The 19,417-nt window shown below is 44.6% G+C and overlaps 1 protein-coding gene across 1 annotated transcript in view; it reads left to right on the plus strand.

The window, feature by feature from the left end:
• LOC109874341 (neural-cadherin) overlaps positions 1–19,417 on the plus strand; it is a 188,292-nt gene that overhangs the window by 113,957 nt on the left and 54,918 nt on the right. Inside the window, exons 14-20 of the mRNA XM_031809455.1 lie at positions 228–355; positions 2,346–2,532; positions 4,310–4,453; positions 6,184–6,467; positions 7,444–9,058; positions 9,631–9,724; positions 10,795–10,979. Of these exons, the coding sequence (XP_031665315.1) occupies positions 228–355; positions 2,346–2,532; positions 4,310–4,453; positions 6,184–6,467; positions 7,444–9,058; positions 9,631–9,724; positions 10,795–10,979 (2,637 nt within the window). The remainder of the gene's footprint in view (positions 1–227; positions 356–2,345; positions 2,533–4,309; positions 4,454–6,183; positions 6,468–7,443; positions 9,059–9,630; positions 9,725–10,794; positions 10,980–19,417) is intronic.

Raw genomic sequence — 19,417 nt, forward strand, 5'->3', positions numbered from 1 at the left:
CGTCTTTGAAATGGTTCAATACACCTTCCAGGAGATTTTCAAGGTCTCATTAATCTCTGTCAACAAATGTTTAGCCACAAAGACTTATCGGACGCAGAGTGGAGTCTGCTGCCACCCTGTTTGTACAGCCTGCTGCCTGAACGACACTCTGCTCCTTATAAACCCCTTTCACTGAGAAAGTACTGAGCTAAATGATGACGGATAATGCCGGTGTTTTTCTCTGCTAGACGTGAACGACAATGTTCCCTTCTTCACCTCGTCCATCTACGAGGCGTCGGTCACAGAGGGGGCGGAGGTGGGGACGTTTGTCACGCAGGTGTCCTCCAACGACCTGGACCTGGGACTCAACGGAAAGGTGACGGAGCGCTTTGGAATAATGGAAATACAAACAACAATCCTGTATCAGCACTCTGAGACATTTTGTGAATACACGTCCCGGTTCTTAGCAATTTGTCAGAAAAGCTGGGATATTTTTAGTACTCCAGGCCTAGTGTTGTCGACCGTAGTTTTAACTTTAAATCCATGTGAACAACCCACCACTACTGTATGTAACTGGATAATTCTTGAAACCACTCAAGTGTAAACCCACAGTATCAATTCCCCCTTTTCATTTCACATTGGAGTCTTAAATACCGAAGGTAGACAACGGAAAAACCCATCTTTAGTTCTGCATTATAGTGTTCCTCTACAAGGGTCTGCTTCCTGAAGCCTGGCCATGAAATCTGTACTGCGATTCGGCTTCCTGAGCCGAGAGCAACACACTGTATAAAACGTACATTGCAGGCACGTCACACACACTGAACCTCCACCCTTTCCTGCAGTTAAATGACCTCGTGGCCTCATGGGTGGAACGTTCTTCACATTTTTCATAATTTCATAATTAATAAATGTTATATTTCTTTAAACACCGAAAACCCGGTGTTTCTATGTCCCGCGGCTCTGTTATATTTCAGTCATCTGTGATGCATATAAAGTGTAATATTGGGATGCAAACTCCAAATTGAATCCATTTCAACTCTATATGTGACATGGTACAGGTGTCTTCTTCTTTTTAAGCCCAGAACCATGTATGTGGGATGTATACTTCAAAGTAGATTTGTTTAATACTACCAATAAACACGCTGCGTGACCCTGATTTAGCTCACTGCAGTAAAAGATTGTTAAGGATGCAAGTGTTGAGAGGACACACACACACACACGCGTGCATACACACGCACGCAAACAGAAGGGTGCGCTTGAGCGCACACATTCTCGCACGCGTGCATACACACGCACTCACACTCACAGCATTGTCTGCGTTTCCTGCTGCTTTCTGTGTATCTCTTTCTTGATCTCTGTCTTCCTCTCAATAGACATACAATCATGTATACACACACACACACACATTCCAACACGCACACAAACAGTATGGGTAGTCTACTCATAATTGAATTCTCAGTACGAGGACACCATGGCTATTGGCACAGGGGTACATCAAATGTACTCGGTTCTTTGCAGGCACAGTGTCCTTGGCTGCTGAATTGCTTGCTCTCGCCGAGGCAGGCTGAATCATAGATGCCATGCAGGCCCACATTTAGATAATGAGGATCATTGGTGGGCGTGAATATGAAAGAAAAAAAATCATTCACAGCTGTTTAAATTTGGGAGTCTTTTTTTACAAATAACTTGACCCCGACAACCTTTTTATTATGGCATTACATTTTAATTCAGCCTTTAATTGTTGCTCTTCCCCTGTATTCATTTTCTGACCCACGCCGTTTCGATCCTCTCTCTCAATGAATTCGGTTGAATTACTTCCTGCTGCCTTTTGAATGCCATTGATAGCTCGTCGACACAGCTTTTATTCGGTTTGAATATTAAACATTAGGTTCATTCTTTGTTGGTGAATAGACTTCAGGCTCCTGCTTTAAGCCGAATTATAATGACTTAGCTTTGTTTTATCGATACACATCAAAAATTGTCACAGGGTCACATGTGGTTTGGGTCACATCCAGCCCAATAGAGAGATAAATGAATCATATGCATGGTGTGACTATTTTTAGAGACTCTGCTGTTTGACTAAAACTATTATTCTCTCTCCCTCAGTCTCACTGACCTATCTTTGGTAATCCTTACTCTGTATCTCTGTTTTCCTTGTCTCTCTCACGTCCATCCTTTCTTTCTCATCCCTCGTGTATCTCCAACATCCTGTCCTCTCTTACTCCATTCATATCCTTCACCTTTTCCATGCCACTCTCTTTAACCTCATCCTTCATTCTCTTCTACCCTGGTTTCCTGCTCTCCCTCCACTTCTTCTTCCTCCTCCTCTCTCTCTCTCTCTCTCTCTCTCTCTCTGTCTGTCTCAGATCTCCTACTCCCTGCTGAAAGACCGCAGTGGGGACTACCAGTACTTCCGGATTGATCCCGAGCTGGGCTCCATCTACACAGAGGCCGTGTTTGACCGTGAGACCAAAGGCTCCTACCTGCTGGAGGTCAAGTCAGTGGACGGCTGGGAGTCAGCCCGACCTGGGAAACATGGACAGCCCAACTCAGGTGAGACCAGCTCAGATCATCTCGTCAGCTCAACAGGGCTGGAGGATGGTGGAGGACGAGAGAGAGAACAGCAATGCATGAAGCATGCACACAGTATTACGCCGTATCAAATTGTGACGACATAGGAATACAATGTGTGCATTGTCTAAGTACATTTCAATACATTTAAAATGCCCCCCATTTCCCCGACAGGCCTTGGTACAACAGTAGTAGGGCTGGGGTTTGGATGGCAGTCTCAAGGCGTCATTTAAGTCTGAGCTTCGGCTTGTCTCTCTGGTGGGGAGGGATCCTCTCTCTCTCTCCACCAGATATGCTCATCTCTCCCCAGAGGGGACTCTCACCCGCTGATGAACAACCAGACAGGGTCTTATGGAGAATGTATTTTTCATTCATATTATCATAGATGATTAAAAGTTGCTCTCAGTCGGCTTCGCCCTATATGACATTTCTGACAGCGTAAACACCACTTAAATATTAAAAAGGCCAGGGAGTAAAAAAAGATGATCCGTGTGATTTTGCAGTGCTATAAATATTAGATGAGGATGATATAAAGAGAAGTGGAGACCAGGGGCTTCAGAGTGATGGAGACTCCTCCCAGAACACTGCTCTGTTGCTTAGCATGTAGAATGAGTCTCTATAGGGCCCTCAACTCTCCATCCCTCACTATCCCTCCTCTCTCCCTCCCAGCAACAGGCACCTACATCCTGTCTTATACGACATACTGACATGATGGTGTGAATCATGGAGGGAGAAAACACATTTGCACATGCAACACACACACACACACACACACACACACACACACACACACACACACACACGTGTTCTCAATCTATAATCTCCCTCTCCCTCTCACTCGACTAAAGAGTATACTGAATGAAATTGGAGGAGCCCAGGAGCAGGGCGATGGTGTAATCGATGATAGCAGTGTTGAAGAAGGGTTGTAAACATAACCTTGGTGCAATAGCAGTGTTGACGGGGAAAGAGCAATCTGTCACGGTATTGACAGTGCATACTTTCCACACTTCTCTCTGTTTGTGTCTGGAACACAGAAGAGGAGGAGACACACCGATTGACGATGGCTGTGTCTGCCCAAACAGATATGTTCTCCTTCTCCTCTCCTCTGACAGACTCAGAAAGGTGTAAAAGGTTGGAGGTTGTGGCTTGTTTCGCTGCCAGGCTGCATTATCTCTGTGTTAAAGCTATCTTTGCAACCAGCTTACACAATTGATCTTCTCTTGAAGAGTGTATTGCAAATTATGTTCCTTTTTATATACGCATATCAAAGGGAGCATATTATATTGGCGTGGGGAAAGGGAGCATATTATACTGGCCACCCCCCCTCCTCCCCTCAAGGGGCTCTTTTCACATCTGCCTACGGATTGCTTCAGAAAGAAAAGAGAGAGAGAGAGAGAGAGAGAGGAGAGAGAAGGAGAGAGAGAGAGAGAGAGGAGAGAGAGAGAGAGAGAGAGAGAGAGAGGAGAGAGAGAGAGAGAGAGAGAGAGAGAGAGAGAGAGAGAGAGAGAGAGAGAGAGAGAGAGAGAGAGAGAGAGAGAGAGAGAGAGAGAGAGAGAGAGAGAGGAGAGGAGAGAGAGAGAGAGAGAGAGAGAGAGAGAGAGAGAAATAAATAATATAGGATGAAGATAGGAGGATGGAGGGAGAAATAGAGGGATAAAGAAGAGCGAGGGAAAGGGGGGGATATGTTCAGTTTGACAGAATAAGAGCGGGCATGGCATTTAATCTCTCACTCCGTGCTCTCTCTCTCTCCTTCCTTCAGACACGGCGTACGTGAGGGTTTTCATCAGCGATGTGAACGACAACAAGCCTGTCTTTGCTCAGACGGTGTATGAAGTCGACGTGGATGAGGATGCAGACGTGGGCTTTGCCATCCTGACTGTCAGTGCTAATGACGAGGATGAAGGTACGTGGTGGAGAGGGAGAAAACAAGCCACTCCCCTGTCATTCTCACTCTCCCTGGGCTCAGTGAATGTGTGAGAGGTTACGAGGGCTCTCCATCTCTCCTCAGGTCGTAACCCTGAAGAAAACACAGTACGGTTGCGATGCCCTATTTTTATAAAGTATGTTTCACATCGATGTCATGACATGAATTGTTTGTCGTGTCATATTCCTTGTCAAGGTACTGCAGTGTATACAGAATATAAATCAGAATATACATTTTTTCGTAAGTCTCCGTATGGCTTCCCCATAGCTCAAAAAGGACATCCTTAACATCCCAATAGGCTCATCAAATCCCAGGCCAGGGGCTGCACACATGCAGCACACAGCAACTCTACTCTCTCTCTCCTGCAGCGAACGCTGTAATGACTCTCATCATACAGGCACCATCCGTACCCCTCTCCCATCCGTCTCATCCTATACTAACACACTGCCTGTTAGTCACCTGACTCGCCCTCATTCAGCCGACTCTAGCTCACACGACCCGCTACAAGAAATCCATTGTGAAGCATATCACCTCCCTTGGTGCTGCGGCAACTAGCTATTGCGGTGAGGGCTTTTTATCAGTCTGCTACGGGAATAGGGGAGGAGGGGAGAAGGGGTGGGGGTGGGGGGGGCATAGCTCCATATTATCAGACATTTATCATGTCGGAACGGGTAGGCCTGTGGAGCGGCAACCACCTCTCTGTGATGAATGGGTTCGGGCTGCGCCACCAGCTCCATCTCTGCAATCTCAACACACAGAGCCACTCGTGAGAGGACAGTCTCCGGGCCACTTTGGGTAATAAAGCACACACGCGGGGGCCAGCTATGCTGATGGCCCGACACCCCCGAGCAGATTATCACCACCCAGGGAGCTAGGGAACTAGGAACACAGTGAAAGAGAGAGAACAGAGTGGGAGAGAGAGAGAGAGAGAGAGAGAGAGAGAGAGAGAGAGACAGTGAGGTCTTTCTCCTTTACTGTGCTGATAAGAGTTCCTGGAAGTGGAAGCCAATTGTTTCTTTTTGTTCTCCTCCTGTCAGCATAACAACTTATAGCCAGGGAAAGTGGGATTTTTTTATATATTTTTTAACATGTACAAGTGGGAATTGGATTTCTCTTGTGTTTGTTTATTCATTTTGTTTGTTTACTCTGCGTTGCTCGCTCTGTGCATGCATGGTCTCCACTGGGATTTGAACTCAGCCGTTTGAAGGGGGAGAGGAAGCTCAAATGAAAACATATCTATTCACAAGCCATTCTAATGTTTCATTAGCACTGTTGCCAACACAACAAAATACTCAGGATTAGGGATTAGTCCTCTGCTCTGTTCTGGCGTCCTCACTTTCATGTTGCAAATAAGCTATGAATCTTTTGTGTCTTTGGAGATTCCTCCATTCTCCCTCTCCTGAGTTGTAATTTATTGAATCTGTTTGAGATTCCAAAGAGTCTCCTCTCAATAATTGGATTCTGTATAGAACTGCTGATCAGCTAATATACTTTAGTACAATTGCTTTGTGATGCAAAAAAACAACAAAAAACTTCCTAAAATGTTAAGCAGAGACCTAATACCTGGATTCAGTCAGATTTCATTTGAAAAACCGAAAGTTTGATTCCTGAAAATGTTCCCTATATATGTTAAATGGTGTGTATGTGACGTTCATGGTGGCACACTCTGCTTACTACATATATCTCGGTCACCACATTGTTCTGTTTAGGCGCCAATGCTAAGCTCCGTTACCAGATCACGTCTGGCAACACTGGCGGGGTTTTCGACGTGGAACCAGAGGTGGGCACCATCTTCATCGCCCAGCCTCTGGACTACGAGCGGAACAAGGGCTACAAGCTGCTGGTGCTGGCGTCGGACGGGAAGTGGGAAGACTATGCGGATGTGATGGTCAACGTGGTCAACAAGAACGACGAGGCGCCAGTGTTCACGGTCAACGAGTACTACGGCTCTGTGACTGAAGAGCTGGATGGATCGCCTGTGTTCGTGCTTCAGGTATGTTTGAAACGCTCATTGAGTCCAGCAGTAATCTGTATTTGTCACGTTATTATGACAGCAGTTATTTTGGCAGCAGCACAAATGATTCTCTTAAGTCATCACACGTGTGTTAGTAGAAAATGAGGGAGAATAGTATGATGTACAGTATCAGATGTCTAAAATCTCAGGAGAGTGTTTTGTCACCAACTCAACCGTGTTATACAACGCTATCTATCTGTCAATGGGGAAGACTGAGGTTTTGATGTGTATTTCACATTTTCTCTCCGTAATCATTTGAATGCTTTTCCATCAGCATCTGAAGAGTTTAAGATTATAACTTTCGATCTGCATTTTTGTCAAAACTGAAGGCATAGCCTTCGTTTTGTAAAATATTCTGTACCTACTGCATACCCGAATTGAAGAAAACAAGATAACAATTATTCCAGCTAATTATCTCAGAATAATAGAACCTTAGAGTCCCAAGGTCACACAGTTCTGTCATTCAGAGTGTTAGTCATTGTGCGCCAGGAGGTTACAAGACACTCTATTACCCAAAGCCTTTATGACTGAATTGCATGAGATGACATCATGCTGTTTTTCATTCCATCCCTGTTTTATAAGATTCTTCGGGACGTCTGGTAGAAGCTTTAGCCCACTAGAAGTTTTTCCCCCACCACTCCATGGTAGCTCATTGGTTTCATTTCACCTACAAAACCTGACGCTCTGCAATTCTCATGGTAGATTTAAACATGTTGCTCTGCCTGGGGATTGATTGGGGCTGAGGTCAGGAGAGTGAAAGTTGTGCACATAGCCGATAAACTAGAGTTGATCACTGTGCAGAGTAGGTAGGTGTGAAGTTAACACTTCAACCAACCTGATGGATGACACCAAGTCAGCAAGCTTCAATAATTAAACAGTGCTGAACTCCATTAAAGAAAGTTGGCGCGCTGCAGATTAAAAAGCTTCACCGAGCACATTCCCTTTGATGTTGTAGGTAACTGCTACTGACCCAGATAAGGATGCTGACCAGGAGGCCCTGCGGTACTCCCTCCATGGCCAGGGAGCCGAGAGCGAGTTCATTATTGATGAGGTGACGGGGAAGATCTACGCTCAGAGGACTCTGAACCGGGAGGAGCGGGCCGTGTGGAGGTTTGTGGTCCTGGCCACAGATGAGGGCGGCGAGGGTCTGACCGGATTCACTGACATCATCATCAACGTGTGGGACATCAACGACAACGCGCCCGTCTTCACCTGTGCCCCCGATTGTCATGGTAACGTGCCGGAGAACTCTGCCCCCGGCACCTCTGTTATGGAGATGACGGCCACCGACCTGGACGACTCGGCCGTGGGCCAGAACGCCGTGCTCTCCTACAGGATTGTGGGTGATACGGGTACAGGTGGCAGCGGCTCTGACATGTTCAGCATTAACCCGTCCACGGGCACCATCTCGGTGGCAATGAGTGGCCTGGACCGGGAGCAGGCAGAGGCCTACCTGCTGGTGGTGGAGGCCAGGGACGGGGGTGGCATGATGGGCACGGGTACCGCCACCATCAGGGTGACAGACGTGAATGACCACGCACCCAGGTTCACAGAGCGGTCCTGCCTGGCCAGGGTTCCTGAGAGCAGTGAGCCCAACGCGGTGGTGCTGGAGATGTCTGCTGAGGACTGGGACACGGGAGAGAACGCCCAGCTTACCTTCAGTGTGGTGGCAGGAGATCCGGAGCAGAAGTTCTCCATGGTGAGCCACCGGCAGGAGCAACGTGGCACCCTGAGACTGAAGAAGAGGCTGGACTACGAGAGGACAAGTGAGCAGCGCTTCAACCTCACCCTGAAGGTCGAAGACCTGGACTTCTCAAGCTTCATCCACTGTATCATAGAGGTAGAGGACTGTAACGACCACACACCCATCTTCATCGCGCTCTCCCAGCCACCGGCGCCCCTGGCCGAGGACGTGCCTGTGGGCAGCAGTGTGGCCAGGCTGACGGCCAGCGACTCTGACTCAGGCCAAAACAAGGAGATCACCTACAAAATCCTCCAGGAGTCAGACATTCTGGGCCAGTTCTCTGTAGACCAGTCTGGTCTAGTCACTGTGACCAGCGCTCTGGACAGAGAGACAGCAGCGCAGCACCACCTGGTCATCCTGGCTACTGACCACGGCTCTCCGGCCTTGACGGGCAGCACCGTCATTCAGCTGACTCTGCTGGACGTCAACGACAACGGGCCGGAGTTTGAGGCAGTGTACACCCCAGTGGTGTGGGAGAACGTCGCTGGTCCCCAGCTGGTCAGACTCAACCAGACCTCCACACTGCTGCGGGCCGTAGACCGAGACTCAGCGGAGAACGGATCTCCATTCTACTTCAGCCTTCCCTTAGAGCTAAACCACAGCAACAACTTCTACCTGCAGGATAACGGAAACGGCACGGCCACCATCACAGCCCTGAGGGCCTTCGACCGGGAGAGGCAGAAAGAGTTCCACCTGCAGATCATCATGAGTGACAGCGGCCATCCACCCAAGACGGTCACTAACACTCTGACCATCACCATAGGAGACGAGAACGACCATGCTCACCAGGCAGGAGAGAAGGAGATTTTTGTCAACAGTCACAGAGGTGAGATCCCTGCCATCATCAATACACTATAATGCATGAATTCATGAATAGCACAGCAATGAGAGAACAAATTCACAAAGCAATATATGAATGAGGAGCAAATCGTTTGACCCTCAGTCTGACCTTTTCCAAGGCTTGAAGGTTTTGCTACAACCGGGAGTTTATGAAAAGAAGCCATGTCTCTCTTGTTGTTCTGGTGCCTTTTGTAGGAGCCGCTGTAGGAGCGAGCAATTAGGTATAGCTGATTCTCTTTTCTCCTCTTCAGGGTTGACTATCTATTCCAGGTGTATTCCTCTCCTTTCACAAAATGAGTCAATACATCATGTTCCTCTTGTTGAAGTGCAATGGAAAGCTACTGGTAGTATGTGTTGACTAGTTTCTTTCAGACACATTTTCTTGTTGCCTTGCGGTAATTATGATGGCCTTTCTCTCTCTACAAGCATTCATATGCAGCCTGCTGTTTTCAGAATACTTTAATGTCCATGTGAACAGTGCTCTTTTTGACTATACCCCTTCATGACACACACACAGAGACACACACCCTTGAGAGAATCAATGTTCTTTGCCGACAGGGAGGATGCCGACCACTGTCCTGGGGAAGGTCTACGCCCCGGATCCTGATGATTGGGACAACAAGACCTATGCCTTTGAGGGACATGTGCCCAAGTAAGACATCTCTAGCGCTCTTCCTCTGTATTTCTCCCTTTCCCTCCCTCCGTCCCCCTCTCTCAACTCCCCATAAAACCTTGAGAGTGATGTCTCCCGACAGCATCTCTGTCATTGATGCTGTGGACCTGCACCTGCGACGAAGGTGTGAGACGAGCAGAGCAGAGGAACCCTGAGCGACAGGGTGTTTTTGAGACGGTTGCCTTGAGATCTCTGTGAAGGCTCAGCAGCTACAGTGGTGTTCAGAACACATCATACCATGTGACACCTTGACGGCCTCACATCCAGAAGCATGATGACTACCACTGCCACCTGCACTGCACTCACATACATGAACTCAGATTGACTGTAGCTTTCCTCCCAGAGAATCTGTTCTTTCAACACACATAGCTACAGTATGTTGTTGAAGATTTAATATTTCATCGAGCATCTCTCATCTTCACTCGAGTAGAGAAACTTCTGCATTACTCAACAGGGAAATGGTTGGAGTCCAGTTTACTAATTTTGACACTTCATATAAAACACGGTTGGATTTGAAGATGATTAACCAGCTCATCTCAATGTCTCCTTCGCTATTTGATGTGCCTGGGATCTTGCTTTGATTCCCAGTGTAATTAAACTTGAATGAGCTCAATTACAAAAGAAGTATGAGGTTGTGGACCACAAGGAGATGCTTCCTCTCATCTTTAAAAAAATCTTTTCTCTTTTATAATCTCCCCTTCCCCTCCCCCTCCCCTTCTTTCTTCTATCCTCTCCTCTCTTCCTCCCTCCCTCCCTCTCTAACTCTCTCCTCCCCCATAATTTCCTATTTTCTCTTGTTATATCTTCTCTCTTTCTGCTGTCTTTTATCTATTCCTTCTTTAATTCTGCTGTTTTGAATCTTTGTGTCTTAATCTCTTCTCTCTGGTTCCCAAAGTCTCTCAGTAATGTCTTCTCTTTTATGTCAGCCCAGTATTCATTCACGGTGGTGTATCACCAAATCTATCTACAGATCCACCACAGGCTGCTCATTTTACATGTGATATATGAAGAACTGATGTTGCTGATCTGTTTTTTTTATGCCTCCTCAGTTACTTTCTCCTGAACAAGCGGACGGGATTCCTGATCATTAAGGAGAACGCTCCCCCGGGCAGCTACGAGTTTCAGGTGCGCGTGTCAGACGGAGTGTGGCCAGACGCTGTCTCTGGGGTAACAGTGTATGTGAGGGAGCTGCGTGACGAGGCCATCTACAACTCTGGATCCCTCCGCCTGGCAGGTACAGTACAGAACACATGCCCTCTGAACCGTGTCCTATGACCTGGGACCGAATTGTTTTATATTGTTTCGTGTTGTCATATGAAGGTTATTTCTTATTATTTCTTATAAGGATATATATTTTCACGATACAATGCGTGGGTTAGTAACAGTGGAAATTGGTAAATCTTGGAAATATGTCATTTTGAAATTGTAATTAGACAATGTTATGCTTCCTCAGCACTTTCATTTTGGGTGTCAAGTATGGTCTGATACACCGCTTATGTGTGTGAAAATTAAATGTACTTTGGAAGAAATGGTCTACGGCTGAGGGGATTTGATGATTTCTGAGCTATTTAAATGAGAAGAGAGAGGGAGAAATAGCGGAGGGAGTCACGGCTCATATAAGCTGATAAAAGGGATTTGCTTCAAATTCCAAAAACAGCAGCAGGCCAATGTATTTACACCAACCAGGAGCCTTTACATTACAGCTGGTGGTTATATACTGTATTCGATTATTTGGGTAAACAGGATGTTTTATAATATGTTACTGTAAGTGATGAAAATGGAAGCAAAATCTCCCGTAACGATTGTTTGTTTGTTGTCTTCTTCAGCCCATTTAATCTACAGTAGAGCCGTCTGGTTTCGTACACTTCTTAGCCCGGGTATTTCGAGTGCATCCTCTAAACGACAACAATATCCACTGCATTTAGAGAGCTGTGGAGTGTGTATTGATTGAAATGGCTCAGGCCATAAAAGGTCTGTTGAAGTTGAACAATATGTCAACAACTGCTATAGTGCTGAGCACTGAGCCAGCTCAACCCAGAGTGCAGCAAAACTCGGTTTTTCATTTATCTGACTCATCTGCATATAATCTTATGTATTTATATTTATCCTCGCAGTTAAGTGTTTTACCATTTTCCTTTTAGGAAAACCAGGGAAACGTTTAGAACAATTTGACATAAACAGTTGCATTCATGAGTTTATTGACATTCATTTTTTTATCATAATAAAAACCAATAAGGTCCACCAAATCCAAAAACAGATACAAATGAATTTAGATAAATACTGTAAGTACAGAAATTGTTTCCTCGGTGGGAAATGAATATTCAACTAGTCCGTTTCAACTGTGTGGAGTTTGGAGTTTGTGACTGCAAGCTTATTACAGTATTATAGACACTATGTCCTGGGATGCCCTAGATTAAGCCCTTACCTTCTAACATCTCTTGTGTTGCTTGTGACCAATGTGTGTGTTCGTGGCAGTCTCCGATGTTCATAGAAAGCTTTTAGTAGTTTGTAGCTTAAACCATTCAAACTCTACAGACGTTTTTATTAAAAGACCCGGGCCTCTTCGGGATCCACCCTTGTCTCACAAACACCGGTTTAGCTCATCCCCCATTAATCACACAGACTTGGTTGGTATCTACGGACGTCGAAGGAATAGGTGAATCCAATGGTACAACCCCGAAGATTGTAGCTGAAACACACAATGTTAAAACAGGGATAGAAGTTCAAAATGTTCGATGTTGAAACTTTTGGTTAAATATACATTTGTAGACACAACCCAGAAAATGTTAAATGTCAACACCAAGACTGCCCCCAATCCAAATGCATTTGTAAACAGCAATTAACCGAAGAGAATTGGGATTGTGGAAGCCATTTTCAGGTTGTTTCACAAATAAAGCACTCTGTAAACATTCTCATGGATTCCAAGTCTGAAGGATTATGAAAAATTCTACTTATAGTATTACTGACATAGCCTCGATGACATTTTAAATTCCATTTCAAGAACAAATGTGGAAGGCAATAAGGACATGTACTGTTAAATCTTCTTCTGGGAGATTAAGGCTCTTTGTGGAAAACTCACAGGAGAAATTGATTGAAAGGTGAAATGTGTGATAAATACTGAATCCTTTAGACACCCACACCAATAAGCATATAAACTCAGCAAAAAAAAGAAACGTCCCTTTTTCAGGACCCTGTCATTCAAAGATAATTCTTAAAAATCCAAATAACTTCACATCTTCATTGTAAAGGGTTTAAACACTATTTCCCATGCTTGTTCAATGAACCATAAGCAATTGATGAACATGCACCTGTGGAACGGTCGTTAAAACACTAACAGCTTACAGACGGTAGGCAATTAAGGTCACAGTTATGAAAACTTAGGACACTAAAGAGGCCTTTCTACTGACTCTTAAAAACACCCCCAAAAAAGATGCCCAGGGTCCCTGCTCATCTGCGTGAACATGTCTTAGGCTACAGGGAGACAGGACGGACAGGTGCTCGCCCTCACAGTCGCAGACCACGTGTAACAACACCTGCACAGGATCGGTACATCTGAACATCACACCTGTGGGACAGGATGGCAACAACAACTGCCCGAGTTACACCAGGAATGCACAATCCCTCCATCAGAGCTCAGACTGTCCACAATAGGCTGAGAGAGGCTGGACTGAGGGCTTGTAGGCCTGTTGTAAGGCAGGTCCTCACCAGACATGACCAGCAACAACGTTGCCTATGGTGACAAACTCACCGTCACTGGACCAGACAGGACTGGCAAAAAGTGCTCTTCACTGATGAGTCATGGTTTTGTCTCACCAGGGGTGATGGTCGGATTTGCGTTTATTGTCGAAGGAATGAGCATTACCTCGAGGCCTGTACTCTGGAGCGGGATCAATTTGGAGGTGTAGAGTCTGTCATGGTCTGGGGTGGTGTGTCACAGCATCATCGGACTGAGCTTGTTGTCATTGCAGGCAATCTCAATGCTGTGCGTTACAGAGAAGACATCCTCCTCCCTCATGTGGTACCCTTCCTGCAGGCTCATCGTGACATGACCCTCCAGCATGACAATGCCACCAGCCATACTGCTCGTTCTGTGCGTGATTTCCTGCAAGACAGGAATGTCAGTGTTCTGCCATGGCCAGTGAAGAGCCCGGATCTCAATCCCATTGAGCATGTCTGGGACCTGTTGGATCGGAGGGTGAGGGCTAGGGCCATTCCCCCCATAAATGTCTGGGAACTTGCAGGTGCCACATCTCACAGCAAGAACTGGCAAATCCATGAGGAGGAGATGCATTGCAATACTTAATGCAGCTGGTGGCCACACCAGATACTGACTGTTACTTTTGATTTGACCCCCCCTTTGATCAGGGACATATTATTCCATTTATGTTAGTCACATGTCTGTGGTACTTGTTCAGTTTATGTCTCAGTTGTTGAATCTTGTTATGTTCATTCAAATATTTCCACATGTTAAGTTTGCTGATAATAAACGCAGTTGACAATGAGAGGACGTTCCTTTTTTTAGTACATCCTCAAAGAAACACACACACACACACACACACACACACACACACACACACACACACACACACACACACACACACACAAACACAGCTTTATTTTTGTGAAAATTCTGGATTTTGTCGGGAGTAAAAAATGTTGACCATTAAAAATCCTATTTTCCCTAACCCTTAACCTAACCCTAACTTTAACCCAACCTTAACCCCAAAAGCCCTAACCCGAAACCTAACCCTAACCTTAGAATTACAATGGGCCAGTGCAATTCAGGGTAAACACCCCAATAAACAGACATACTACAAACCTAACCTTAACCCCAAAACACTAAATCTAACCCTTAAGCTTAAAATGGCATTTTAACAAATTCAGGACATGAAATAAGTCCAGACTTTTCAAACTATTTATTGTATTCCTACCTTGTCAGGCCATTCAAGTGACTTATTAGGACGTTGGGGTCCTGATAAGGAAGGAAAACAAGTACACACACTCTCACTCTGTTTCGCTCTCTCTCTCAAATGCACAGCCCTCTGGGGAATGTCTAGTATGTTGAATAAAGAACTTTGAAACAGCTTGAGTGTGTACTTTTCTGGCTGTGAGATTAGTTTGAAAAAGTTCAAAGTTGAATCCCTCTATCCCTCATTCCATTCCTCCCCCCATCCCTCCCTTCTGCCTAACTCTGGGGCCCACCTCACCTGTTTGTATCTCTCTAAGGTCCTGTTTCAGGCGATCAATAAAAAATTGAAATTGGAAAAAATATCTTCAGTTCCCTTCTGGGATTAACACCAATACTAACCTCTGAGTCTGTCTCAAGGTCCTATTGACCCAGTCAACTGAGACCCCCTACTCTGTCACCATCAGCGTGTCTGTCTGCTGACCTGACATGACAGGGGCATGCTAGTCTCTTTTAATGGAGGTAGTTTTTATTTACTGTCCCCCTATGTATTTATTTGGACAGTGAAGCTGAAACCTTGAATTTGGCTCTGTCCTCCACCATTTTGGATTTGAGATCCAACGTTTGAGGCAACAGTACAGAATGGCACCTTTTATTTGAGGGTATTTTCATACATACCTGTTGTACCATTTAGAAATCAATGCACTTTATGTGTCTAGTCCCCCCATTTGAAGGTGTATAATTATTTTGACAAATTCACTTGGTTTTAACTTTAGTCAAAAGTTTTGTATTTAATCCCAGATTCCTAGCACACAATGACTACATCAAGCTTGTGACTCTACAAATGTGTTGGATGCATTTTCAGTTTGTTTTGGTTGTGTTTCGGGTTATGTTGTGCCCCAATAGAAATCAATGGTTAATAATGTATTGTGTCATTTTGGAGTCACTTTTATTGTAAATAAGACTAGAATATGTTTCTGAACACTTCTACATTCATGTGGAGGCTACCATGATTATGGACCATAATGAATGAATAATGAATAATGATGAGTGAGAAAGTTTCAGATTAAAGTGACTCCAAAATTACACTACATTATTTACAATTCATTTCTATTGGGCACAACATCATCCGAAACACGACCACAGCAAACTGCACATATATCCAACAAGTATGTAGTCACAAGCTTGATGTATTCATTGCATGCTAGGAATATGGGACCAAATACTAAACTATTGACTAAATGTTATAAACTATAAGTGAATTTGTCCAAATACTTATGAAACTTTTAAGAAGTTTGCCAGAATTTTGCCAGAATTTTGCCAGCTTGATGTCACTTAAATGATATTGCTGCTCAACAACTCGGTGAGTTCATTCTGTATTTGGTGGTCAAGGTAGCTGGTGGTGTGACTCGAGGTCCCTTTTTGGTAAGGTTAAGGTGCTCTTTCATGATTGGATCAAATTGTCCAAATACGTAGGGGACAGTAAATACAAACTACCTCCATTAAAAGAGACTAGCATGCCCCTGTCATGTCAGGTCAGCAGACAGACACGCTGATGGTGACAGAGTAGGGGGTCTCAGTTGACTGGGTCAATAGGACCTTGAGACAGACTCAGAGGTTAGTATTGGTGTTAATCCCAGAAGGGAACTGAAGATATTTTTTCCAATTTCTCTTTTTTATTGATCCCCTGAAACAGGACCTTGGAGAGATACAAACAGGTGAGGTGGGCCCCAGAGTTAGGCAGAAGGGAGGGATGGGAGAGGAATGGAATGAGGGATAGAGGGATTCAACCTCTTTGAGGAAATGTCCATTTGATGGAGAGTACAGTGTTTCTGTGTGTCCCCTTAGTGCCAGATTTCTAACTGCCAGAGACTGCACAATAACAGTCAGATGTGTCAACACCTCTCTCCATCTTGTCCTCTCAAGCTCCATAAGTGCCATCTCATGTTTATCAATTGCTTCCCATTTTTTGATCCTCATTGACAGTTCTTTCCTTGTTTTCATGCAGTTTTGGAGTTCTGGACTGCTGTCCTGTGAAGTCAGCAAAGAACTTGCATGTCTGTCTGTCCTGAGTTTTCTAAATACATTGTCTTCTTAGAAAAGAGTTTGCAGCAGAAGCAGAAGAGGCTGTTGTTTCTTTCAGAATACACCAAACAACTTCTAGGGATATTTGTTCACCACTCACTAAGGTCTTCCTGAAATACTGGTGGTGGCAACTTCTTCCGTCACTCTCATTCCTTGGGAAAACAAAGTTAGGTGGTACCTCACTTGGTCATCTGCAAACTGGTTGTGTCCGAATTCTGTCGGTCAGAACCGAAGGTCAGTCAGCAGGGTCTGTAGACAGTGGTTCATCCTCAGCTGCAGGATTTGGTGGGGATACTGCTACAGGCATTTCTAACGGAGAGCACATGGGCATTAGTTGGGTCATTAAATGGGTCTTCCTCATCCTCAGGCTCAGACAACATTTGTGAAGACACCTGTGTGGCTGAGGAGGTGGATGGCTCCTCATCCTGATTCTCTGAGATCATTTCTGAAGAGGCCTGTGTGGCTGAGGAGGTAGATGGCTCCTCATCCTGGCCAGTGCCAGAGGGTGCTCCAAAAAAATTCAGAAGTGTCCCTGAATTTGCATTAAATACAGTATATGAGTCTGACACCCTGACACCCTAAATACATTATGCACAATTTATCAAACTTTCAGAATAGGAACCAAATGAACCATACAACCTCCTTGGCTAATTATAGGGATAAGACATCCCAAAATATTAAATATATCACAAAATATCAGCATAATAGACGTCTTTTAAGTTAGCCAACAGCATTGGAAATTCCCCTTAATGAGCTCAGGACCTAGTCAATACTATCACCGAAAATCTTTATGATGTCACCTCAATGAAACTTAACCAAATCCATAATGTGCTAGTTAGGTGGTAATCATTTTGCTGCAGGCTACACACATTATCATGATGAAACTGTGTGAAATGATATCCAATGTTATGTAAGCTAGTTGGACAGAAAACGAAATAGTGTCACCCTATGTGTAATAGCATAGCAAGCAACATAGGCTAACAAACATAAGTGTTATACTAGCCTATTTCATTACATTGCATTCATTGCATATTATACTCATAAAGAGATGACATCGCTGCAAATCTTTGTCTTTTGTGCGTTTCTCCTCCTCTTCTTTCCTCTTTTTCCTAAACTGGGCGCCTGATGGCTTAGACCTTTTCTTATCCATTTGTGTTGATTTGGCACTAATACATTACCTATCCCTCAACACTGTCAACCAAGAGTCAAGACTAAACCAATTCACCTTGGTGGTGTGCAGACTGGTTTTATATTATTCTTAACAATTTCGCATAAACCAGAAAAAAATGCAACAATATGTCTGTGAAACTACAGTTGAAGTCGGAAGTTTACATACACTTAGGTTTCAGTCATTAAAACTCTTTTTTTCAACCACTCCACAAATTTCTTGTTAACAAACTATAGTTTTGGCAAGTCAGTGTGAACTTCTACTTTGTGCACGACACAAGTCATTTTTCCAACAATTGTTTACAAACGGATTATTTCACTTATAATTCACTGTATCACAATTCCAGTGGGTCAGAGGTTTACAAACACGAAGTTGATTGTGCCTTTAAACAGCTTAGAAAATTCCAGAAAATGATGTCATGGCTTTCGAAGCCATTCGAAAAAAATTGTAGACCTCCACAAGTCTGGTTCATCCTTGGAAGCAATTTCCAAACTCCTGAAGGTACCACATTCATCTGTACAAACAATAGTACGCAAATATAAACACCATGGGACCGTGCAGCGTCATACCACTCAGGAAGGAGACGCATTCTGTCTCCTAGAGATGAACATACTTTGGTGCGAAAATGCAAATCATTCCCAGAACAACAGCAAAGGACCTTGTGAAGATGCTGGAGGAAACAGGTGCAAAAGTATCTATATCCACAGTAAAACGAGTCCTATATCAACATATCTTGAAAGGCCGCTCAGCAAGGAAGAAGCCATTGCTCCAGAAGCTGCATTAAAAAAGCCAGACTACGGTTTGCAACTGCACATGGGGACAAAGATCGTACTTTTTGGAGAAATGTCCTCTGGTCTGATGAAACAAAAATATAACTGTTTGGCCATAATGACCATCGTTATGTTTGGAGGAAAAAGGGGGAGGTTTGCAAGCCGAAGAAGACCATACCAACCATGAAGCACGAGGGTGGCAGCATCATGTTGTGGGGTGCTTTGCTGCAGGAAGGACTGGTGCACTTCACAAAATAGATGGCATCATGAGAGAGGAAAATTATGTGGATATATTGAAGCAACATCTCAAGACATCAGTCAGGAAGTTAAAGCTTGGTCACAAATGGGTCTTCCAAATGGACAATGACCCCAAACATACTTCCAAAGTTGTGGCAAAATGGCTTAAGGACAACAAATTCAAGGTATTGGAGTGGCCATCACAAAGCCCTGACCTCAATCCCATACAAAATTTGTGGGCAGAACTGAAAAAGCAGGTGTGAGCAAGCAGGCCTACAAACCTGACTCTGTTACATCAGCTCTGGCAGGAGGAATGAGCCAAAGTTCCCCCAACTTATTGTGGGAAGCTTGTGGAAGGCTACCCGAAACGTTTGACCCAAGTTAAACAATGTAAAGGCACTCCTGTCCCACTGGGAATGTGATGAATGAAATAAAAGCTGCAATAAAAGCTGAAATAAATGTCAGGAATTGTGAAAACTTGAGTTTAAATGTATTTGGCTAAGGTG

Source organism: Oncorhynchus kisutch, linkage group LG3 (assembly GCF_002021735.2).
Source record: "Oncorhynchus kisutch isolate 150728-3 linkage group LG3, Okis_V2, whole genome shotgun sequence".
NCBI lineage: Eukaryota > Metazoa > Chordata > Actinopteri > Salmoniformes > Salmonidae > Oncorhynchus > Oncorhynchus kisutch.